This window comes from Athene cunicularia (assembly GCF_003259725.1).
Source record: "Athene cunicularia isolate RWA chromosome 2 unlocalized genomic scaffold, athCun1 chr2_part1, whole genome shotgun sequence".
Lineage (NCBI taxonomy): Eukaryota > Metazoa > Chordata > Aves > Strigiformes > Strigidae > Athene > Athene cunicularia.
Genome location: NW_020799095.1, coordinates 120,271,400 through 120,297,030, shown reverse-complemented (window position 1 = coordinate 120,297,030; position 25,631 = coordinate 120,271,400). Strand labels below are relative to the sequence as shown.

The window sequence follows — 25,631 nt, the reverse complement described above, 5'->3', positions numbered from 1 at the left end:
CCTATAAACAAATGACTGCATAGACTTCCACTATAATTACAGAAAGGCATACAAATAGCACACAGCGACAGTCTACATCTTTGTGTACTAAAGCCCTTAATCAGCACTTAAATCAGCATGAGTTCAGTACACTTCACCCCCTCAGATGGGGCTTGGCCTCACATATCATAAGTACATGATCTCATTCATCATAGTAAAGTAGGACGCTACCAGGTCTCTGGGTACATGCATAATATATTCTATTCCACTATGTTAAAGCACAGTGAGGAAAGAAAGCAAAAGAAAGGTTACATTTCTCTTCCAATTTACAGTTGTACTGTTGAAATAGTACATACCTCTGTAACAAAGATTTTCTCTGCAGCCTCCTCCAAAACTAGGAGGACATGCGGAACAAGGGCGGCCAGGTTTATAAGGAGCATGACCCCACCAGTTACCCCTTTACATTAAAAAAAAAAAAAATTAGCAAAATATGCCTTATTAAGTGAACATATTAACATTAAACAGCATTTAATATGTGGACAAATAAATTATGAAAACTAGCAGACACTTAGACCACAACATTGTTTCGGTATTCCCAAGAAACAAGTGATAGGATGAGAAAAATGGCCTCAAGTTGTGCCAGGGGAGGCTTAGACTGGATATTAGGAAAAACTTCTTCACTGAAAAGGGTTACCAAGCATTAGAACAGGCTGTCCAGGGAAACAGTTGAGCCACCATACCATGAGGTATTTAAAAGACATGTAGATGTGCTTGGAGACATGGTTTAGTGGTGGACTTGGCACTGTCAGGTATACAGTTGGATTCTAAGATCATAAAGGTCTTTTCAACCTAAGTGATTCTATGATTCTATACCAAATGCACAGGAAGTAATTGAAAAGTCCATTAAGAAAAAAGTGAAGTACTGACATAAACTGCTGTAAAATCTTGTAAGATTGGCATAGCACCGTAAGACTAAATTCCTCAATTACATGAGAACAGGCTCGGCTCTCCTAAATGGAATATCCTATAGAATTTTATTTTAACCATGAGCTTCATGTTACACATTCCTTACAGTCACAATGGGGAGATACATTTATTTTTCAGATAAATATCACACTACCACAAAGATCTCTGATGTTGTATGCTAAAACACAAGCCAGGAATCTGAAGCTCTAGAAAATCACAAGAGTATTTGTGCAGCCAAAGGCTGCCTTTGGAACAATGCTCTACTTTGTAACAGTACAAAAAATAGTAAACTCAAGACTGACTTCCTTTCGGATTATTTCTTGGGTTATTACCAAGTATATTTTCCCCTCAATATATTTTTGGGTGTCAGCCTACTTACTTAGGAGAATAATTGCATACAAGATAGACTGCTTTTGGCCAAATCTGCCCCCAGATATTCATGTTATGACATAAATTAATTGCACAACCGATTCTGCTACTTGTAGCCCAAACAACCTATGGAAAAGGAAAGAGAAAGACATGTGAAAACCAAAGCTGATCAATGTAAAATCAAAATTGTCTCCAAACTTCAACATATAAAACTCAAATCACAAAAGTGATGTTATATTCCTCTCTGTTATAAATGGGTTGAAGTGAGCTAATTACAGGTCATTTGGTTATATCCTTACTAGAAGTAAGAAATAGAAATATCCTTACTAGAATATTTGATACAAAAGATACAGCTCTCATTTTCTATAAATGGTCTTAGCATGTTTTTGAAAGCGTAGCAAAATATTTACAAAATATGATATGAAGAACTGATTCTTGGAGTTACAATGAATAGATAATCGTGAGTTAGAAGTTAGGTTCTTGTGCCTTGGAGTTCTCAGCACAACCTAAGGATGCAGAGGGGTTTAGATTGGTTAGACTGAGAGAACAGATACTTATCAGCAGTGAAAGGAAGAAACATAAATGATAAAACTATTCACAGAAAAAACTCATACACCAGAAAGACTCAGGTCATGGATTTTAAACAAATGTGCTTTATTGTCACTGCAGTCTAAGGTGGGTGTGCTCCTTTACTCATCTGTTGAAACAATTTTCATTGCAGATCTCAAAATAATCTGAGAAACAAAGGCTGGAACGTCAAACTAGACAAATATGACAGGTGCTAAACTTGTATTAATTCAAGATAAGCCAACTATGCAGTTCCAGCAGAATTTAGTAGTTGAAAGAGGTAAGTACAGTGAAGAATTAGCACCATAAAGAAAAATATATATGCATTGTAGATCTCACATGTAATGGATAAGTGTGTTTTTACAGAAACAGTAAGTAAGAATATGGAGGTAATTCTGTCTTAAAATTAGATAAAATTGTAAATTGTGTCAGTAAACAGAAAATAGATGTTTAAAAATTAATCATTTTGAAGTTTTCTAATGTTATATTGAAAATTACGTGAGGATTTTAGTATAATCTGATTCACCAAAACCATGATTGGTTCCCCTCTGCAAAAAATCCAGGCTAGATACACAGATTTCAGAAATGCCAAATAAATTAGTTCTTACACAATTTCAAAATCTTGCTGAAGTTAAAGCAACATGTTAAAAACTGTTTTTTTGATCTGAGGAATCCACCTGAGAAAACCTTTTCTTAGAAAAAAAATGCTTTTCTTCAGCATCTGATAGAAAGGACTCACAGCATACCAGCACAGAGAATAGGTTACGCAAAGTGCACTAAGCAGTAACAGTTTAGCACTGCGGTTTGTGAGATTCTTCCTTAATCCTGTTAGGGAAGTGCTATTTATGAGGATGAAATCTAAAGATCTGTGTGACAACCCTACTCTATGTCACCAATACCCAATGCTTATAACTATGGAGTCTAATAACAACAAGCCCCTTCTGTGTTTTAGTGCTATGATGTATACTGCAAGATTAATATGTTCTATATGTCATACAGCAACCTAACTGGAGGTCTTGATCACGTTCCCATAGCTGACAAAAAACAAACCCACCTACATACCTGTGTGTAATGTGTACAAACAGGACCAGAGCATCTGTAAGGACAATATGGGTTGCATTCATGAGGATGGGGATATGTGAAATCTCTCACTTCATCATACCATGCTTGGACATGAAATGTTGGAGGTCTGTACCTATGAAAGACAGTAGTAGTCTATTAGATCATTCACAAGTTTAGCTTCTATCATTCTTCTTTTAAGCAAATTTTGTTAGATTAAAAAAAAAAAAAACGGACCACATATAGTACAAAACAGTACCTTCCCCAGTGTGCCCCCAAATTCTGTCCAATTGATGGAAGAAGGCTCGCAGGCCCATGCTCCCATAGACAGGTTTCAGCCCATGACTCTGCAGATCTTTCCAGTTCTGTGTCCCACGTCTGAAATTTCAGATAAAAGAAAGGGACATCTTCTTAGAAATACTTTGTATGTATCTTATACTTAAAAAAAAAAAAGTCAATTTTTAAGCTTCTGTTACCAGGGGACAGAAGGCTGCAGAAAAAAGTGAGACTTGACAACTGTACACTCCATTTGTGTTACGTAAGAAAGAAAAATGTTTTCACCCAGAGAAAAAAAAAAATTAATCCCTTCACAGCATTCCCTTTAGAAAGCATGTGCAGCCATGCTGCAGTGAATAAAGCACAAATATGAAACTGAAAGGCTTAGTTCAACTGTCCAAGCTAAATTAAGTGCATTTTCTGTCTTGTGAGATTTTTTAGTAATAGGCACTTTTCTTAGCCAAAAGGGTATTATCCAAACATACTTTCAACATAAGGCTTTATTTCCTCTAAACCAATAGTTTATCTGAAAAGAAAGTGATTTTCTCTCCCTTTTCTATAATCAGCTTTTGTTGAAATAATACACAGTGCAAACACAAAATACAAAAAATAGAGTAAGGTGTCATTCATTAATTTTATGGCTAGGTTGGCAAAAAAGGAGGCATTCATGTTAGTAAGAGGCATACTTAGGGTAAGGTAAAGAAAAAGATTATGAATTACTGTTCATCACAATTGTTCATCCCTATTTTTTTATTCTTTAAGGGACATGGAAAAATAGGCTTGAAGCTGAAAGGCAAATGCAAGTTTTTTTCTTTCAAAAGCATACTAAAACCTACTCTTCTTGAAAGAAATTATACCATACTGTGTATGCATAGCTTTTAGTGTGCTAAACTGGGGTTTGCTCAAAGTGGTCCATCTTTTGCAAAGTATCCATACTGCTGCTTGACTTTTTAAATCTCCTGATAGTTCCAGAAATAGTTTCCAAATACCTTACTCTCTGATGTCATTGTTCAGGTTGGGAAATGGAAATGTTTCCAGGAAGGAAACACATTTCGTAATAAAACCTCAATTATTTCATCATAAATTCAGACTAAGTTTCTTAGACTGAGATTGTATTATCTAAGTAACAGTATTTCCAACCCCAAATTTCCATGCAGACACTGGAGATCATGTCTACAAATTTTTGGCACAAATTAAAGGTAAAAAGCTATTTAATACCACCAAAGAACACACAAATATAACAGCAAATTCCATGTGCTAGAATTTCTTTTTCTATTGTTTTTGACATGCAGTTTTCACCTTATTAATCAGATTACTCATTAAAAACAAATATGTCCTTGGTTATGCAAGACCATGATTATGTAAAGACTAGTATCAACTCAGTTTAATCCTAGGATCTCTATTCTTGATTGTCCTCTTCAGAAGTCTCAAATGCATTAAATTCCATTTTCTCTGTTATTATTAATACCATCAACAAGTAAAAAATTTGAAGGGTACATTCTGACTCCCAAAATTTATTTTGACAGAATTAGTCTAACGGTATAATAACGACAGAACAAAGCTATTATTAACCTACATATGGATACAAAACCTACTGAATTTAAGAAACAGTAGGAACTTTCACCCTACTGAGCCAGTATTTCAATGTCATAAGCCAGAGCATTCTTTAATCTCCGTAAAAAAATATTCAAAACTTAAATTAGGTTTTACATGACAGTTTGCATAAATCCCTTCCTCTTCCCTTTCCTTGTCACATCATAAATAGTTCTATTGTACTCGTTGTAGAAAACATAAAGATTAACACAATTCTTCCATGTATATATTTTCTTCTTACAAATTGTAGTACAATTGCTTCATCATGCTACAATTCAATCATGAGACTGTAACATTTTAAAATAAAAGCCACTACAGTTGTCTTTGTTGCATATATTGTACAACATTAAGTCAGCTCATTATCTTTTAATAGTAACTCTGAATGTGAACAAGTCATAAAGTTAACATATTTCTCAAATAATTGCTGTTAAGAATGGCTTTACCAACTGGATTCTGAAATACAGATTTAGAGTAAATTAGACTTAGGCTAGACCAAAATGTGGGCACATGCTCACTTTTAGAACTTTCCACCTCCAAAGCCAGATAAATCTCCTAGCTCTTATGAACCTCAGAAGGCCCCAATATATTATCTTGTAAAGCATCCCCCCACATTTCTGACTCTTAGCACAATTAAAGGAATAGTACTGTTGTAGTGGTTTTTTTCTCCACATTAGTTTCAAAATATTTTATGCAGCTATTTTAACTGAAACAATGATTTTTTTTTTTTTAAGAGCAGAGCTATTCAGTCAATAGTAGCTGCTTGAATCAATTCCTCAAGCTTGTGAAGTAGTTATCTTTAACAAGATTTCCTTTTAAAGAGATGATAGCTATGCATGACAGAGCCATCCAGAACTCTGCAAGAATAGCTTTTTGATGAAAAACTTAAATTCATCGTTAATCATCCTGACATATGAACACCCACACTCCAAAGTACTCTTGAGATTGGATATGGTCTTAAAAAAAATTTCCTTCTTCTTTAAATGTTTCTCTGCCTTCATCCACAGTATAAAATATTGGTTTTACTCCCCCCTGCTTGCCTAGCCAGAGATAAGCACACTTCTCAATTTCTAGGCCACAACCTTAGCTGCAGCAAAGAAATAATCTTCATGGCAGTGCAGAAGGGATGCAGTGAAGCTCTTTGCAGGAAGCATAGCACAGAAGACAGTATCAGCAATGAGGAGCTTGGGGTGGCAGTGTATTTTTCCTCATTGCAGTGTCATTCCTGACTCCAGAAAAGGTATGAGCCAGGGAGCCAAATCCACTCACTTTAAGAAAGGGTTTATGTGTGCGAGATTATCTCAGGTAGGAATCGGTACAATTAATTAAGGGAAAAAGGTCCTATCTTAAGGCTCATTATGAGGATTACCTCACCCTATTTCTTTTCATTTATGATTCTGCTCTAGAGTCCTCTAAGACTGTGGTACCATCAGCCTTCCTTGGTCACTGCCCTTCCATGTCAATCATAATGATAGGTCTAATGGCAGAAACTTCATAGAGTCATCAGTTTATGACATATATGAAAGAGGAACAGGAAGGAATGAAGTAATGGGGGCAGTAGAGCTCAACTAATAACTATTTTTGGCAGTTTTAATTGAAAGCCAATAAAAATAATTCTCCAGTAGAGGATTAAAACAAAATTTGTTTTAACTGAAAATTTTTAATTTTCCTTCCTCTAGTCAGAATTTAAAAGTATTCTAGCTAACACTAACACGTTAGAAAATTGTCATTTATTAGTATGTAAAAAAAAAAATAAATCTTTAAAATGTACTAAGAAAGTTATATCTAGCCTAATGAGATACATGTTTTAAGTAGTACAGTAAATTTTTATATATAAATACTTTTGCATCTTTATTCAGTTATCAACTGTTCTCTAAAACCAGCTTTAACAATCTAATCTTCATAACACTGCAGAAAGAAAATTATTTTTTCAAACTCGAGTAACTCGTATTTCAGTACCTTTGTAAAATGTGATACTATCTCATGGGAATTTCTCATATATCAGAATTTAAATACAAGCATTAAAAGACGGGTATCTTTTTATAAAAAATACACTACAAAATTTCACAGCATACATTTCATAAAATCATTAATTTTAAGTTTAATCACTAAAATTTTGTTGAAAAGTGGTGAATGGTGAAAGTTTTATGACAAAAGCAATCAGAAATCTTAAATAGTTGCTGCTATGTAAGGGTTGAATTCACCCAATCATACTTCATAACCCAGACACACAATAGGTTGATCAGTCAACTTCAACATGTTGTGAGACAAGAATCAGATATCAAAAAACCCGCATATTATGTATTTTGGGTTTGCAGCAAATGATGTGACGTCTTGTTTTTCTGCCCAGTGCACGTACCATACAATGAAGTCACTTCAGCCAGCTGTTCAGGAAATTCTCTCTATGTGCCATAGAAGAAAGGACTCATTCATTTGTTCCTCAACCTTTAACATCTAAATCCCTTATTTTTACAGCCATATATAAAAATTACCTGGCATGGATATCATGCACATATACCTAACATGGTTTGTTGTCAAAAAATGCTGCCTATTCTCCTGCCAGGCAATGTTTAGCTTGATCCAGGGTTTTTTTGGATGAGAAGAGGTCATGAAAAAAGATCAAACTACAGTAGAACTTCACATTTCTGCTTCTTCATCAAGACTATCTTTGAGTTCAAATGTGCTCAAATATACAATGACTACTGTTGTTAATGGAGACAGTTATTTCAAAGCTACTTTGGGTATCTCAGTGCCAAACTGCAGTCCACAGTATGGAGGTACGCTAAGTAGATCATTAGGATATAGCTTAATTTCTTCGCCACTTCAATTATTTAAGTATTGTTTTGGAGTGTGATGAAGTATCAAAAGCATTACATATTCAGATGTAAAAAATCTGTCAAGCATAAATGGCAAATAGGAAACAATCTCTTTAATTGCAATATTTATCATCCAACTATCTCATTTTCTCATCAAAGTCACTGCTTCCTGAAGTGTCTGTAATAGCAGTTAAAATTAAAATAAAACCTCTCATCAAATTTCTGAAATATCCTGGAATAAATGACCCAAGGTCCCATTTCCAAAGTGTTTCCTAGATAACCAAGTCACTTTCTTGATTGCCAGAGACTTTCAAAGGAAGAAAGGGAATAAAACACCAGTAACATCCTAAAGCCAGTGAAAAAAAGGCAGAAGGGATTAGAAGTCACAGTTACTTGGGTCTCCAACCCCCACCAAGACAAAAGCAATACAAAGCAACTCCAAATCAATATAGAAATGCACAGGTACAGAATTTCTGAAAACAAAAACTTGTAAAAGAAATCTGGCAGACTGAAATTCCATATCACAGCACATGTAGCGTAAATTAGCTTAAAGGTATTTTTAAAGGTCATTTCTACAGTTAAATGTAGTTGGAACTTAAACAATTCAAAAGGTTTTCTACTGCTTTGTGAACAGGCCTAATCATTGCTTCAGAGACTGGATCAAGAACAGGAAGAAGATGCTTTATGTTAGTGATGCCACCTTGACTTTTGTCCCTCTCTTCCAGTAGTTAAAATAGGAGATCCAACTTTCCCTCCTAAACCAATTATTCTGATTGAAGTTATATGAAGAAAATAGTGTATGTTAATTATAAGGGTTAAAAGACTGTTAAAGTATTTTCGTACCAACCCAGTCAGATTAGCTCTAAATATAAGGCATTTCATTGTATTTGTTCCGTGTTTGCTCAGTTAGCAGGCTAAATGAAACAAACATGTAAAACAATCTGTGTAAGTATATAAAACCTACCTCCTTACTGGAATAGGAGTTTTATTCCTGTTCTTAACACCATTCTCTTGTTTCAATTACAGGATAGCAAGCTTTTAGCTTTAAAATGAGAGCATCTCCAATAGCATTCTATCAAAGAAGGATATATACATATGTTTTCATGCTATCTTTCATAAAATTCAAAAGGCTTTTATTCTCCCAGTGTTCCCTTCCTCCTTAAAGCAATGAAGAAAAAAAGATGAAGGCTGGAAAGCAGATGTATAAGCAAAGGTTTCCAAAAACACATAAAAATGTCCATTCAGAGCAATTTACACAATGAAAAACTTCAAACAAATATAGAACTCATTAGTAAATCTTCAAAAAGCCAAGGTGCTTGGCATTAAAAAAAAAAAAAAAAAAAAGGCAGAATAAAAATTGAAGAATATGAAGAGTCACAGGAACATAGGTATTTTACATCCTACCAGAAGCAGGCATTTCTCATATGTTAACCACAATGTCATCAGTGGTATTAAAATATGGCTATTGAATTATATACTGAGCTGACATAGTTCTGATGCTTTAAACTTAATTCAAAAATTTCTTCCACAACATTCATCATCATCAACTGGTATTTCACATATTTAAACTAAGGACACTTCTAAAACAACTTAACTCTTTGAAACAATTGATTCTGAAAAAGTTTAAAAAGAAATCTCTGCATACATATAGACAAGGATCCTTTTGCTTGATGAAGGCTGAATAAGCCTTTCAAACACCATTACACTTAAAAATACAGGAAGTTGTTTCTTTCCATAAAAAGGGTGACTTTGAAAATGTAGGTGTGTGTGGTACCTGATTCTTCACCCACAAGTTCCCTCATTCATTCTCTGACAAAACCAGGTTTCAATGACTTATCACTATCAAATTTCTTTGGTAAATACGGGGTACTGATGGGAGCAGAGGAAGATGGAATTGGAACTAGGCAGCTGATTCCCAGGTCTGACAAGCATTTGGTACTACATGCAAGGTAACTCAACCTGTTTATCAAGAAAAAGTATTGCTCACATTTGGAAAACTACATGCAGTCTACCTTTTGGATGAGGGATCATCATCAGGGTTGGCTTTCTACATTGAGATAGAGAGAGAGGTAGACACCGAATGTATCATCACCTAGTCAGCAACACAAATCTACTTAAAGCCATCCCTTTTGTTTCATACAACTGTTAGAGTAGCAACAAGTGTAAAAGGAGTTGCTAGCATGTCTTAAATTGAAAAATGTCCTTCTACTTTCCAAATCCTGCAATTTTTTACTTCCAAGACATCATTCAGTGATGCTATTTAGAAAGAGCAAAAGATGTTACCTAGAAATGGGAATACATAGTGCTACTGCAGAGATGGGAGAAACTTAAAGAGGTTTTCTGCCCTCTCGTCCATCAGTACTCATGATATTAAAGTGCTTGTATCTACCAAGTTATGTACCTCTCTTTCCCTCCCTCTCATGTAGAGCAAGTCCACATCTGCACCTGGCTTCAGAAATGCATGCTGTACTTTTCTGCTTCGGACATAAGAGAAGACAAATTTTCAAGATGGCCTTTGGTTCAGTATTTTCTAACTGTCTGCATACATAAATAATTGTGCACCAAAGCTACAGGAAACAATGAGCGACCCCCTTTGAAATTTGAAATTTAAGTTTGTGAAAACTTGATCCCATTATCTTACCTCTTTTCTATTTATACTTAGGCACTGAATCCCTCCTAATTTAATCTTTGACATATAACTGTATGTAACGAATTAAATTCTTTACAGCTACAGTCTGCAGGCTTTATCTTAAAGGTCATGTACAAGGCTTTTACAAGTCAAGCACCAGTTTTACAAGTTTATGGACCCGGCCTTAACTAGAGACAGTATTCTCTTATATTCCAGTCTGTATCTGATGTTTCACCTTTTTTAATTAGATTTTTCTCCAAATCTGCTTTCACGATGGACTATATAATTAAAAAAAATACTATTTTAATTAAGCTACAGATGATGCTATCACTACAAGTCTACATTTGCTTTGTGAGCATACAGGTATACATGTTCTGATTCAGCTAATTTAGACATATGGTACATTAAATGGTGCTAACAGTGAAAGGGGTTTGGGTACTGTAATGTTGATAGCCATTGGCTGGATTGTTGAGTATACACATATTCCTGAAGACAAGTGACTTTGGACATCTAGGTTCTTATGAAGGCAAAAATTATGTCCCTTCCTCCCTATTATTGCCTACTGTCCTAGTTCCAAGTGATGAACAGATTCATTAACCCAACCCTTCCTCTATAGAAACAGACCATGTTTTTTTTTTTTTTTTTTTTTTTTTTTTTTTTTGGTAGCATTCACAAGAGCTTGTCTGTGTTTTGTTGAATAAAATGAAAAACTGAAATAATGGGCAGAGATTACTGAAAGGTAGGGTTATGATGTTGTTCCTAACTTCAGAGATGCTCACTGTGCTTCGGTTTTTGATACAAGAATTTCCAAATTCAGAAGGAGAGGATCAAAAAGAAAAAAAAACAGGCATAGGTAATATTGAGCTTACTGATATTCAAGACCAACATCCTACAAGGCAGACTTCCTCAACCAAGTGCTTATTCAATACTTAATCAAGATACTATATTGATTAAGCTTTTAACCTTGCCAAAAGCACTCTTCCTAAAATCCCTAGGTCATGCAAACATGACTGAGTTCTCATCAATACTCCTCTCTGTGACAATCTTTTCATGAAACATGTACATAACTTTCTCTGTAGCCACCCAAGACGACTTGTCTTTCTCTGTAGAAAGTTACCACTTCCCTTTTACTCATGCATCCTCCTGTGTGACAGAAACGGTCTACATGAACTTCTCACGTATCACTGCTGTGAAGCATGTTCCTCCCATGGTATAATTTATCCACACACAAAACCCCTTAGTTCAAAGCTCAGTACTGCTCTAGACTTGATTTAATCATCTACTCTGAATAGTATACCACTGGCAAGTTGGCATGGTCTAGCTCAGATGTTTCTGCTGTCCAAAACAATATATCCACAGTAAAACTGCTATTTCAAACTTTTATTTGAGCACTATATACAGCAGGAGCATTGGTTAAACTTCCAGCTCCTGCAAGAATCTACTTTACAGTAAGATAAGAAAACTTTTAGCTCTACTTCAGCCTTAGAGTCTCAGTAGGGTTGTATACTTGATCTAAGTGTTTTCCTGTTTCAACTCTGGAAAACAACTTGCATATTATCTGAATATCATGATTATTTATGCTATTTCTCCTGCATTTCTTAGAGTTCACAAAGATCTACTACCTAAAACATTCCCTTTTATGAAGCCAGCAGTCAGGAAACAATGCTAGTCTTTTACACTGGGTTGCAATACCACAACTGAACTCAAAGTGGATTAGTTGGTTTTTGTTTTTTTTTTTTTTAATTTAGATCAGGAATGTGCTTTTCAAATTAAAATCCTGATCACTCCACTTACTGCATATCACAGAGTACTCTTGGAGTAAAAATTGTAAAAATCCTTTCCAGAAAAATGCCAGGATTTGTGCTCCAGGAGTACATCTAACACTTTGCATTTGTTTATGGGTATTCAGTCCACATAGATTAGACCTAGTTTGAAGTAAAATACGCTGAAATGCAGACAGCAGGAATGTCAGGTCCTCAGCACCAATTCTTTTGCTCTACAAACCTGCTCCTATTGCACCATGACACTTGCCAGCAAAGGCACTGCCTTCATCAGTACCCTGTTAAAACCTAGTGCACTATCAAAGACATTCACACAGATACGGCACTATCAGCTTTTTCCAAATGTTGCACATAAACTAGACTAGTTGAAGATAAAACTCCAGTGGCAGATTAAATGGAATGGTAGTAGGAGTTACTGGCTCCAGTTGCCAACTCTTCTTCTGTCCCAGAAGGTTACAAGTTTTGCAGCAAGGATGTTGCCTGAAATATGGATCTGACTACTTCTGGTTTACGGTATATCACATTAAAATAAACCACAACTAACACCAGTTTAACTTTACAGACTGGACTACAAATTGTGGTATTTAACCTCTGTCAACACAGGATTCAAGTAGTGTGTAGATGGAAACCAATGTTCTGCTTATGGAAGAGCTGATGTTTCAGTGAGGATACCACATCTTAAATTACAACTCATCAACAGCCAAACTAATCACATGGGGTGGGACTAACCTATATCTGAGCTAATTATCTAAATTACCTCTGCAGTTACATAGAAAAATAAGCATCTATAGAGGGAGATAATTTTAGCTACCCACCTTTAATTGAGATAAACTGTGCCACAAATTCTCATTTTTCTCTGATACTAATTATAAAGCAGACTGGCTCAATTGCAGACATCCACACCACAGACATCAAAAGCTCTGTGAGATGAATCCCACCATTTGTGTTGTGTGAGTGTTAAATCAAGAGTACCTTCTCACCTAAGGCAGACCAGCATCAGTGAGTTCACCAATTATACCAACCGATATTGCAACAGAACTGGCAAGCCCAGTAGCTCAAAAAATAATTTCCAGTAAAAAATAATTCCAGTAAAATAATTAAAAAAATAAAAATAATAATTTTAAAATTTTAAAAAAATTAAAAATAGAGCGATAAAATTTTAATTGGAGACACTTTCATATACATAGGAAGGCAGACAAAAATCATATGGAATGGGACTATATGGAAAGGAAAAAAGAGCTAAAATTTAAGCTCAGTAAAGATGGAAAAGTAAGTACAGTGGGCACCACTGAAAGTAAACATTTACCATGGCATAGTATAAATACCTCATTGCTGTATACATTCTAAATATAGGGAGAGAGTGGTAAAGTAAATACCACAGTACAGTATGGGTATTTATTTACTTTTTAATAGAATCCACTGTATTCTTTAAAACTAATGACACTGAGAAGGAAAAAAAGGAAAGATGAAATGTAGAATGAGAAATGCCATGAGCAAATAAGCTAGAAATACAGTTTAGAACTAGAAATCAGCTGCATGGCACCAGCACAGAATGACAGAAAGATACAGCTGAAAATAACTTCAAGAGACTGATCTCACATGTAGTCTATCTAGCCTCTTCCACTGAGCCAGAATCAAATATATCCCGTATTATCCACATTTTTAAATTTAAAACTAATAACAGTAGTTTCAGAATAATATTTATGGTCATTTTCTTCGGGAGTTTTACGACTGTAAGCATAAAGAGGATTTCCTTGGTATGCAACCTAAACCTCTTGCCCTGCAATGCTAGCTGATATTATTGCCAAGAAAAAAGAACTCTCTCTTTCCTGTAACAACCTTTATTTATTTCCCACATTAAACAAATTCAGTTGCTTCCTTCCTTCAGTCTTCCTCATAAAGCATACATTCTGTGTTTATAGTAAATGCCATTAATCTCTCTTATTCTCTGTAGATCAGCTAGACCATTCTTTAAAAATGATCAAAACTGGACATTGAATTTCAGACAAGGTCTCCCCAGTTTCACATAGAGAAGTCTCCTTTGAAAGACTGCTGCCTCATATTATTTTTGAATCCATTGCAACTCCTTCATCTTTTTATTGCAATGTTACCTCTACATTTTATTCCTTGTATTTTACCTGTTTGATTTCTTCCTTATTCCATACCTTGCAGCTAAATATCATCATGTTGATTCCAGACCAGTACTTCCACTTGTCAAATTCTTCCAATTTTGATTGTGTTCTCTAGAATAACCCCAAGTTCTGGCCATGTTAATGCATTCTGCAGTTCTTAAGTATATTCGTTGCTCACACAAGTCATAACCTAAGTGCTTAACCATAAAGGGGCAGGCTCCAACAGTGTCAACACCTTCAATCCTTTGCCAGTTTAAAAGGGAGCTTCTGTCAATTTTCTCTCACAAAAAATATTGGGGTGGAGAGTGTCAAGAACTTTCCAGAGTCAAAAATATGACACCTACTACTTCCCTCTGATACACTATGCTGGTTAATTACTGGGCCACAAAAAAAGTAAAATAGACTGGTTTGACATGATCTCTTCTTGATGAGCAGACATTGGCAGTTTTCAATGGCTTGGCTTTCAGTTATACTTAGGTGAGGCATCTTCATCCACACCAAGGCTGCTGAAGGAAGTCCTTTGAAACTAACAATAATTAGAACATCTGAAAAGTCAGTAACTTGCACGCAACTGAGATGATTATCTTCGGTCATTTGAGTTTGAAAAAAATGTGGTCTCTGTACTAGCCCAAGGTCCCTTACAGTATACAGCAGTGACCACAAAAACTCAGGAGTACTGAAACACCAAGACAACTCTCCCTGAAAATACAAAACCAACCATATTAACTACTGCTGATATATCCTTTAAGCACAAACAAAGAGGATGGCTGAAACTGTTAAACTTTCCACTACCAAGAAAGTTAGGCACCCATTTTCTGTTGGAAAACCTGTTTAGAAACAAAATGGTAAGGACCTCACATGCTACCATGTGGTAGACTGGAGTTTATAGAGCTTAAACTGGGCAAAGATCCCCGAAAAGACCTTGAGGTTTCAGCTACTCTTTGGAAAACAGTAAAAAGCAGGAAAACTGTGGCTTTTGCCTGGAAACAGGAAAGCAATATGAGGCCAAAAATATTGTTCCTGAACACTGAATAAATTGCACCAATATTTAGAAGTATCTCCCTATTACAGTTTCATGTGTTTGAGCTTTTTATGTTCAAAAAGTAAAACCAGGAATAGGAACCAGCAGACATGACTAATCACATTTAATTCTGTGTGTACTCTAAGCACATTAAAAAAAAACTTGCTGGAATATTCAGCTTTCCAAGGTGTTCTGAAACAGTACATTTACTTTGCTACTTTTTAAAAGCAGTACATAAAGACTTTCTATTCAAACATAACTAAAAATCATCTATTCAGCTCTATATGCTGACATGAATCGAAGAGAAGCAACAGAGTAAAGGCTGATCTTGATTTCTGCATTTTGTCCGTTATCCAAGCATGAATTACACACATTTATTACAAATAATATTCATAAATATTTATAGCTAATCACAAATTAACTAGAGCACAGGTCCATACCTCAAACCCTAGAAGTTTTAAAGATGCTACAGAATTTCCTGGACTTAGAACAGGAATTAGTGTCAGTATCTCATGTATGTGCCACAGTGAATGCTTTTAAAAGATGACCACTGTGATCTGACATGAGTGAATTGAACTTGCTGCCAGAGAGCACCCACTGATCATATATGACTTGGCACTAATGTTACAAATATGTTTAAATGGAATCTAAAAAAAAAGAGTTGAAAAATGTATTGAAAAAGTTCTTGGCCACTTGGAGACCCAACAGAGAATTCAGGGCAAATATACTATGATATATATCAGGCAGGCAAAATTCTGATTTAATGAGCAGCCTCATTTCAAGGAACTGTTATCTTCCTTCATAAAAAAGTAAAAATTATCCTTCTCTATAGGGACAGAAGATCAGTCTCATTAACGACTCATGCTTTTCTAATTATGTTAAATCTAAGGTTGAGGAGTGTATTTATAGATAATAAGATAAATACATATCTAGCATTTCAAAGAAATTATGTTAAGAAATATTTTTTTTAAATTAAAAAAAATCTTAAATTAAAGAAGATTCCCAGGCCAGGCTACACAGAGTTACTTTTATAAATCTCACTGATTCTTTCTGTGTTCAGTTTGTATTTTGTATTTAAGCACCGATTCTGCTGCTAATTAATTTTTATCTTTTTTCTTTTTTTTTTAATATGGGGGATGAAGAAGTTCTCTGACAGAAAAATAAAAGATGAACAGTGTCTTATTAATTATTTTATTTTGGGAAGCTTCCCTTAAACTTTGAGACAGTAAGTCTTTCTGCTACTTTCCACTTTCAGTTTCTTTACTTGGACTTGCTCAGTTGTTGTTGGCATTACATCAATAAAAGTCATACCGTGGACTTATCCACTTGCTTTCTTGGCCACTTCACATTGCATAATCCTTTGGTAAAAGTGCCAGAGAGAATGAGAGGGTAAGTCAACGTCACTGTGTTCTCTGATGCAGTGTCAGTAGCCTTTGAACACAGGCAAATGAGATGAGGCACTTCCACCAATCTTTGAAGTAGAGCAGAAAAGTGGAAAACCAGAGGGAAAGCAGGCAGGTTCAATCTGAAAAAAAGCTGCTCTGTTCTTGGCACCCAAAGTGCTCTCCAGCCACAAACCAAAGTCCTCTGCTCAAAAGGAATGGGAATTGTTTCTAACTAAGCATCCCTGACGAGTTTTGGCATGATAGATAAACTAAACAAGAGACATGAAAAACTTTTCTCAGAAAGGTCTAGGAAATTTAACGGGACACTTCTATTCAGCACAGAAAAAAATCACATGTGCCAGTCCACTACGAGGCCTTCCTTTATGTTTCCTAATGCTGTTTCAATTCTCCTGAATTATGCTACAGACAAAAATCTCAGCTGGGAGCTGACAGATACACAAAAGAGAAACTGCACATTCAGACTTATTGAGATCATAGGATCTAAACCCATCACAAAATAGCCAAAAATTTGTTTCAATCCCTATTCACTCACTATGATGACACAATATTTTACTATTACGCATGCAAGTGTTCTATCTGCTAACGGGTTCATATGACCCAAAGTCCAGTGACTTAAATACAGCAGGAATTTGCCTGGAGAAAATTTAAGAAAAAATTAAAGGAGAAATATTTACAGTCATTCTTAATTTTCTTCTTTTGAAGTCTTCATGAAGTTACTGAAATGGAGAGGCAAACCTTCAGGCCTCCCAAAATACAAAGCCCCACAGATATCACAAGACAGTCATGGTTTTGAAAGGAATTATATGGTATCATCAGCACTTTCAACACATCACTATCAAGGTTTTCAAACTAAGACCTTCAGAGGTATTATACCAAGATAAAGTAAGATTAAATATACTTTTTTTCCCCTGTGAACAAAATATGGATCCAATACTGCTGCCAGATACACATCCATAACTGTCCCTAAGAACCATGCAGCTATAAATATATTATTCTAATACAAACTTTTTTTAAAAACTACTTCTAGAAGATTTTCTTTTCTTCACAAGGTTTGCAAAATAAAACTTTACATAAGCAAGGTGCAGGCTTTTCAATAACATCACTAGAATTTATCAGCAGGATCTGGCCAAAAGAAGACTAAAAATAATTAAGTAAAGACTTCCTTGCTGTAGAGGACACTGATGTTCTCCAACAACAGTAATTACAAAGTACAATGTGTGGCTAGGTGCCAAGAAATACCAGGTTGAAATGCACTGCTATCTATCAAGCTGGAAACCTAAACACTCTTCAGTACAGCAAAGGCACCTTCATGGAATGAGGATCTCACATCTCATTTGGGAAAGTATGTATGAAATCAAGGAATGAATACTAAAGAATGGTTTTAAAATAGAACGCATTATGAATTCACTAATCAAAATTATTTTGTAAATTTTATCCTTGGTAGGTCCTCTTATTTTGCAGAGTGCCACTGTTTGTTTATTTGGAATATAAAAGAACTAACAACTTCCACTATCCAAATAATAATGACTATTCTTAAAGTGTTGAACATGATAACAATGAAAAAAAAAATCTCAGTTTTCATTAATATGTTCAGATTTATTAAGGTGCAACATTGCAAATAAAATTATTGGGGGAAAATAGTTTTTGCAAATTCAGTCCATGATACACAAATAATGCTTACAAAAAAAGATCAAGAGGTTAAGGAGTTGTAGGGTTATGGTGCCTAAAGCAAGTTTTTCAAGTTTTATTAATACTTTACAATCTAGTAGGAATTTATTAATAATGTACTAAAACCTTTTCTGAGTAACATAGAATAAGGCTTCCACATCAATCCAAAACAAACCAATTTATTGATTTGATCAGTCTTTTGCATGATACTTATATAAGGGTGGGATTGATGGCAGAAGAGTGCATAAGGTTGTCTAAAGTCAAACTGCCAAACAGCAATTTTAACCACTGAAATTACGTATTGCCTTATATATTCCAAGATTATTACATATATTTACAAGTATATGACAAAACACAATGGTTCCCATTTTTTTCTTAAAGGTTAGGTTGGGCAGGCACAGACAGCTCCGGCACAGTAGAATAGGCAGGGACACCAGAGCTGCTGCGGAGCAGCAGAGCCACAACAGCACACTGCCCTGGTCACACTGACTACTCCTAGCAGCAGCTGGCTTCAGTTTTCAGTACTAGCTCAGGTATCTGTTCCATACAGATGTACCCCAAGCATGTACACAGTGTGACAGCCACGCTGGAGTCAATGGCCCAGGGTGGGAAATGTTGAAAGCACAATATTTTATACAATGCTCTGATAAGCATTGTTCAGGTGCATCGGAAGGGCAGCAGGGAAAAATCATCCCTCTCTGTTCTCTGTCCAGCGCTGTTAAATTCTTGTGTGAACCAAAATGAAAAGGTTCTTTACTCCTTTCTTTACTAGGAAACAATTGTGTACACTATATGGCAGGATAAACATATGTACAGCATGCATCTGTCATACATTTTCATAACAAACTGTTCACCACAACTTCAAGATAGATTTTTTTTTTTTTTCTCCTCTTGAAGTCATAATGTTGACAGTTCAAAAACTCTCTCAGCATTGAAGGAAAAGGTCTATGAAAGAATGATCTAACATGCAGTCATAAGGTCATATAAGGCTAGTGCAGAGGAGTTAACCGAACTTGTTGAACCGCTGTTCCCTACAGAGGAGCTTATGCAGATTCTCATACCAGAATCCTTCTACGTGGAGAATGAGACAGAAAGCGAGTTGGAGGATCCGTATCAGACTTAAGAAGCATTAGATGAAATTGAAAATATTAACAGTATCAAATTGCCAGGACCAGACAATATCCTTCAAGAATCTAGAAGAACTTGATCATTAAACTTCTGAATCAAAAATGGCCTCATTACCACAGTAACAACAACAACAAAAAAAAAGCAGGTGGGTGTTATATTTAAAAGCTTCCAGTAGGTTAAAAACTGACTTCCACTGGGATGACTTCATATAAGTTAAAAAACTTACTAAATATATAAAAAAATAATAATTCCTCTCATACATATTAGACTTTGAAGGTGTCAACATGTGGAAAAGGGTTAAGTGCAGTTAAACTTTCTACAAAGCTCCTAAGTTTTTAATAAATTAATAAATGAATAAAATTAAGCTATTGTGAGATAAAGAAAAAAGTGATAAAAGACAGAAAACAGATTTAAAGATATGAAATTGTTTTTCAAATTCCCTGCAAGAGATGTCCATGATCATCTGCTATATACCTTTCACAATAGCCCAAGAAAAGGGAATGTAAGATGGTATTAACTACTTCAGGTATTTAAAAACAAGATAGGAAAATAAAAGATAAGGATGGGAAGCTCACTAATACTAAGTGACTGGAAGACAAAATCATAGATACCATTCAGCAGGAACACATGCAAAATAATGATGACATTGCTGGAGATTACAGCCAACTATACATACACTGTAGCGTAGTAAATGGCATCTTAGCCCATTGGAAAGATCTTGGAGTCATTGTAAATAGCTCTATGAAAATGTTGGCTTTAGTGTAGCAACAGTCAAAAAGTGAAAGAATGTTAAAAATTATTAGGAAGTGGAAAAAAAAAAAAAAAACAACTGTATCAATTTGCAGTATGCCATAACCATCAACAGTTTGGTTTGTTCCCTTTGAATTCAAAGCAAAACAGTAGAATCATAGCAGATAGAGAAGGAAAACAAAATGGAATAGCCTTTCAGACAGAAGTTTTCAAGTAAGAGGAGTAGAACTCTTCAGCTGAAAAGGATGTGACCACTGAGGAAATTATTATTTCTCATCACTAGGAAAAAAAGGCATCAAATAAAAGAACAGGTTTAAAGCAAAAGAAGTACTTTTTCACACAATGCATAATTAAATTTATAGAGCTCTGCAACTTGATGCCATGGATTCAAAGAATATAAATGGGCTCAAAAGCATTCAGATTCATAAAAGAAAATTCCATCTAAGAGTACTGGATACAAGAAATGCAACAGCAGATTTAGGAAGTCTCTAAGCTGCTGTTGCTGGAAGGTGGGGGATTTCATTGTAGAACTGTCTCTATTCACATCCTCTATTCTTATCCTCTTACCCTAGGAATCCATTACTGCTCATCACCAGAGCCATAGTACTTGGGAAGATGAACTTTCCATCCGGCAAGTTCAGCCAGACAACCATGAGAATGTTCTGTTCATTGGACATATCTACTGCAGCTAATAACTTTAGGACTCTGAACTGTGATAGCCTGGTACCCATTTTCTTTTTCAAGGTATAAGGGAGAGAATGTACAGCTGTACAGAAAAATCAGTAATTCAACCCTTTTGTTTTCCTTTTTTTTTTTTAAACAGAATCAAGATCTTGTATGCTGGAGATCATCCTCAAAAGCTTTTCCCCTCTGCACAACTTAAACCAAAATGTGGCATTAGCACTGCAGTGCTCTCAAAGGTAAGGTTAGGCATTGCAAGTGAGGCATAGAATCAATAGCTCCTACCAAAGTGTGGTTGTTCATCCCTCCCATTCCTTAACTATGCATTCCCTTTTTATGCTTATCTGATTCAGTCATGTAGGGACCCAGTTTCATGACTCAGACTGAAAAGAAATTAAAATTTAAATTAAGAAAATAAAATCTGGTTCTTTCAGTACTTGGATGAGTCTCATCATCAACTCAGATTAATGCCGGTGGCAGGAGCAGGACAGAGGCATTTCAGCCAGAGCCACTTGTTAGGTGAGCTTTGTTGTTCCACACTAACAGTGCAATGAGAGTATGCAGACTTTGTATACCTCCTCCCAGCTCCAAGGGCTTTGGAGATATTAAACTTCTCAACTATACGACAGACTTCTAGCGCAGGTGTACCAGTGAGGCACCTGGACCTTGATCACCTCCCGTTGGATTCAGTAAGGCATAAAACTTCCCTTCCATAAGCAGGGCTACTTCTATTTACAAGGAAAGGTTTTACTAGTAGAAGGGGCAACTTACAGTGACATGACTGTGCCCATAGCAGAATTTTTTTTGCCAGCATGTCTATACTAATAAAGTACCCCAAAAGTAGACAAAAGTATTTCAGCTGTACTGATCTATCTCACTAAACATCTGGCAAACATTTAGAGGGATTGTTTCTCTATTCTGGAGCATTGGATAAGACCCAATGTATCACATTGCAAGGATTTTTTTTTAATGGCATGGGTCTATCTGCTGAAACTTTTTTAAAATTAAATATCCCTATCCTTTATTTTACAAAAAATAGCCAAGTACACTTTTAATTCTATGAAGACTTGGGTGTTTGAACTTTCTGTCATTCACAAAACTGATCCAGAGGACTCACACACTTGGCAAACCGGATCTGAGAGTTCTTATGTCTTTATCTGGAAAAGTGGAACTTGTCCATATTACTATCAATATGCATTTAGAAAAATAAAGTAACTATAAAGTGTCAAAACAGGCATTTGTTTTAATTATGGACAAAAAGCTAGCAGCAACAGCTATATCCATCAGAAGCTATGATAGAACACAGTTTGTCTCTGTAATTTATTTCTTGCATATATGCACTATGATAATGACCAGATGTTAGCTTTTCCAAAGGAATCTCTTTGAACAAAACAATCATGATTCCTTAACAATCCACCATTTATTGCTCCTTCTTTGCTGCTGTGGCTCCACACCACATTTACAATTTTGTACTCAAATTTTGCTCTTATTAAACAACAAAACAGCCCTGATTCCTTTATGACACTTCCTATACAAAAGAAGGTGAACAATCACACAATCACAAATTGTATCATAAAAATATATGTGCAAACAATCAGAAACCTCGCCATTTCCTCCTTCTGCTCAAGCAGCGGAGGGCTCCCACTGTCTCCTAAACCATCCTCTCTTGGTTCCCAGTACTCCCACCTGCTTCCTCCAGGTACAATTTCCCTTGCCACTCACTCCCAGGCTTACTCTTTTAAATAGCCTCTTAGCAAATTTCTGTGCTCTTAACCTAACGCTCCCATTTTTTATCTGCCCAGAGAGTCATAGTTCTTCCCCTAGCCACATCTATTTATCAAATTCTCTTTAGCTCCATACCACTGACTTCTCAACACCTTCTTGACCTGATTCACAGCCACTCTCCATGCCCTTCTCATGGATCCCTGTCCCTTGAACATGTATCCATGCTTTTCACCAGACTCTTTACACTGACCCTTTGCATTCACAAATCCTCAGTTCCATTGGATGTTATGCCATAATTGAATCTCACTCTCTTGAAAGCTGCTTTCGTGTTCTGAATAACAGGGTATAAGAATATCTCCTCTTGAAAGCTGCTTTCGTGTTCTGAATAACAGGGTATAAGAATATCTCCTCAACATTAAAACTGGATAACCTCTTTTCCATGCTACTTGTACTCTGGGTGAGGGGTCACCGGGGAACACAGAAAAAAATAACAACAAAACCAGAAAAACTTTCCAGATGTAGACCTAACACAATGTCTAGGCCAAAGTGTGTGCAGTGCAGAAGGTATCTTTGAAGAATACAGCTGTCAAAAATCTAACTTTAATGGGTACATTCAAATTCTTTTCAAGATATATAACATAGGCACATGTAGAATGGCATTAGGAGTGGAAAAAAGGCATATAACTACAAATCAAAGCTACCCTTCCCGTAGAATCTCAGGAAAAAAGTATTGCGGTATTTTAACATGGGAAAACAATAGTGTCTTCCCTATTCTCATCTTAAAAAAATGCTGGAAAGCTTTTTCTTAAATTTTCCAGAACCCAAGTTTTTTGGAACAAAAAGGTAACCTATATTATAACAAGGTCAAAAAAAGCCTCAACAGAAGACAAAGTTTAAGGGTATGTGCAGGCAGTTGTAACTGAAAGGGTTAAAAGGGTTTCAGCTATTATCATCCCTTTGACTAGAGATGAAATGTGGCAACTAATTCTCTGATGGTTCTTAGACTAATGTAGTAAAACTCACATATGTAAACTTAATTTAAACTACTTTTATTGGTGGTTTAAGCAAGCATGGTTTCTCCAGAACAAATAGATGCTCAGTTCAGTATCTCCAAGCTGAAAGACATCACTCCAAGCTGGGAAAGATACCTACATTCTGAAATGTGTTAATACAATCCTCTGTCACAACCTTGTAATGGAAAGTGTCATGAAACCTGTGTAATGTTTGATATAAACAACCCAATCTATAGTTAATGCTATTTCCATGGTGCCTGATAAACAATTAATACACAGTGTGGACACAGGAAAAAGATTTGAACTTTTCTGCAGAAACAAGAATACAGAAGAACTATTACCCCTTCTTTTTAGACCTCTGGACTTCTAAAAAGCTCTAATGCCCTGATTTGATTTAATTAGGAAGGAGAGATAGAGTTAGCCTTGAACTATGGCAAAAAATCAAAGTTCAAAAACATGGGAGAATTAAGTCTACTAATAACAAACAAAACATAGAGGCTTCTTATAGGAAAAACAGAGGTTGAAATTATCATTAATCATTATTAATCTGTTAAACACAGAAACATACAGGACTCCAGTCCAGGAACACATGCCAACTTAAATAGAAGACTTTCTTGTCACAGGACCCTCATTTTGCTCAGAAATTCCATCCAACCTAGAAGCATGGGAGAGAATCCATGTTATTTTGAAACTTCATAGTTCAGTAGTCTTAGATGGTAACTTCTTAGGCCACAATCGACTGTTTTGAGTAATACAGTTTTGGAAATTGGCCTCTAACACTGAGAAATTGCCACTTAAATTCAGGAGAGCTATGAGATATTAAACCCATTAGCATCAGTAGAACATGACACTTGATCCACAGAGAGGCATTTTTATCTGACAGTTCATCCCTGTACAAAAAAAAAGACAAACGACTAACAAGTGCTTTAAATGAGAAAACAAGCAAAGACTGAAAGTATGCTGTTTTATAAAGTGACAGTAACTATTCTAAGAACATTTCTTTCTGCATGTTGCTATCAGTTTTTCCTTACCATATATTCCATATTGGAAGCTGGTGGATACACCTGACCCCGTAATTTATTATGAAGATCCAAGATACTTTGCATATCACTGTCTGTGATAGCCCTTTTCCCTCTCTGCTTGGCGATCCACCACTCACCATCTTCATCCATGTACTTTTCCAAAAGTTCCTCTAAGAGCGTGGCATTGGGAAGAACCATTGCAGAAACTGCTTGAGCTATGAATAGCAAGGTAGTTACTCTGAGCCATTCCTGTACTACATACTTCATGATGAATGATCTCAAAATGCTCTGGAGTTAGCTTCAAGACAGTCTTTCTTCCAGGTCTGTTGGCTGTAAATGCATAAGAGAGAGTAATGTAATTTGGAGGTTGAAGTACTGGCCTGTATGGAGTTACTAAGTAGCAAAAACTGTAGTCTGTATAGTTTGCCACTGTTGTTTTAGGGGGAGAAACCAGAATGCTGATGTTTTTTTTTTACTCTAATAGGTATATACTGTTGATTTGCGAAGAGAGCTTATCTTCAGCCTTACAACCTTCAGTTTGTTCAAGTGGTTTTGTACAGTACCCTGGCATGTGCATTTCACCGCCTGCATGCAAGAAAGCATACTTTTCATATCTACTTAAAAGAAGCCAGACATCAGTGAAGATTAGACTGGAGATAAGGTCTTCCAGTAGTGCAATTTAAGAACAAGAAAAGTTAAAAGACTTGCATTCCCTGCCAAAATGTGAACTGAAAACCAATAAAGCAGGTATGAAATAGCCTCTCCTGGTGCATTTCAAAATGTGACTTTGATTAACGTTTTTGGTTTTTGATTTCGAAAAACCAAATAAAACTAAAAGTAGCCAACTCGGACAAGCAAATGGGGGGAGACGGGGTGATTCTCCTCACCAAACAAAGGAAAGGACTGATAACTCTCAGAGCAAGTAGCACCACTTCCAAGAACACAGTATTCCAACACCGCCCGTTACGTGACTGCTTTAGGTAGGAAAGCCACGGTCACTGCCTCACCCCGGGTGAAAAAGCGTGAACCCGCCATACCCCTGTCTCTTATACA

At 35.8% G+C, this 25,631-nt stretch overlaps 1 protein-coding gene across 3 annotated transcripts in view; it reads right to left on the bottom strand.

The window, feature by feature from the left end:
- The window catches only part of CRISPLD1 (cysteine rich secretory protein LCCL domain containing 1), a 44,566-nt gene extending 18,961 nt beyond the window's left edge, over positions 1–25,605 (bottom strand). Inside the window, exons 1-5 of one of the 3 annotated variants that reach the window (XM_026842055.1) lie at positions 24,588–25,605; positions 3,200–3,318; positions 2,944–3,076; positions 1,325–1,440; positions 336–436 (exon numbers count right to left, since the gene is read on the bottom strand). In XM_026842055.1, the coding sequence (XP_026697856.1) occupies positions 336–436; positions 1,325–1,440; positions 2,944–3,076; positions 3,200–3,318; positions 24,588–24,845 (727 nt within the window). In that variant the 5' untranslated portion in view covers positions 24,846–25,605. The remainder of the gene's footprint in view (positions 1–335; positions 437–1,324; positions 1,441–2,943; positions 3,077–3,199; positions 3,319–24,587) is intronic. The other 2 variants (XM_026842056.1, XM_026842057.1) reach the window with 2 other exon arrangements.
- Positions 25,606–25,631: the final 26 nt, after the last annotated feature.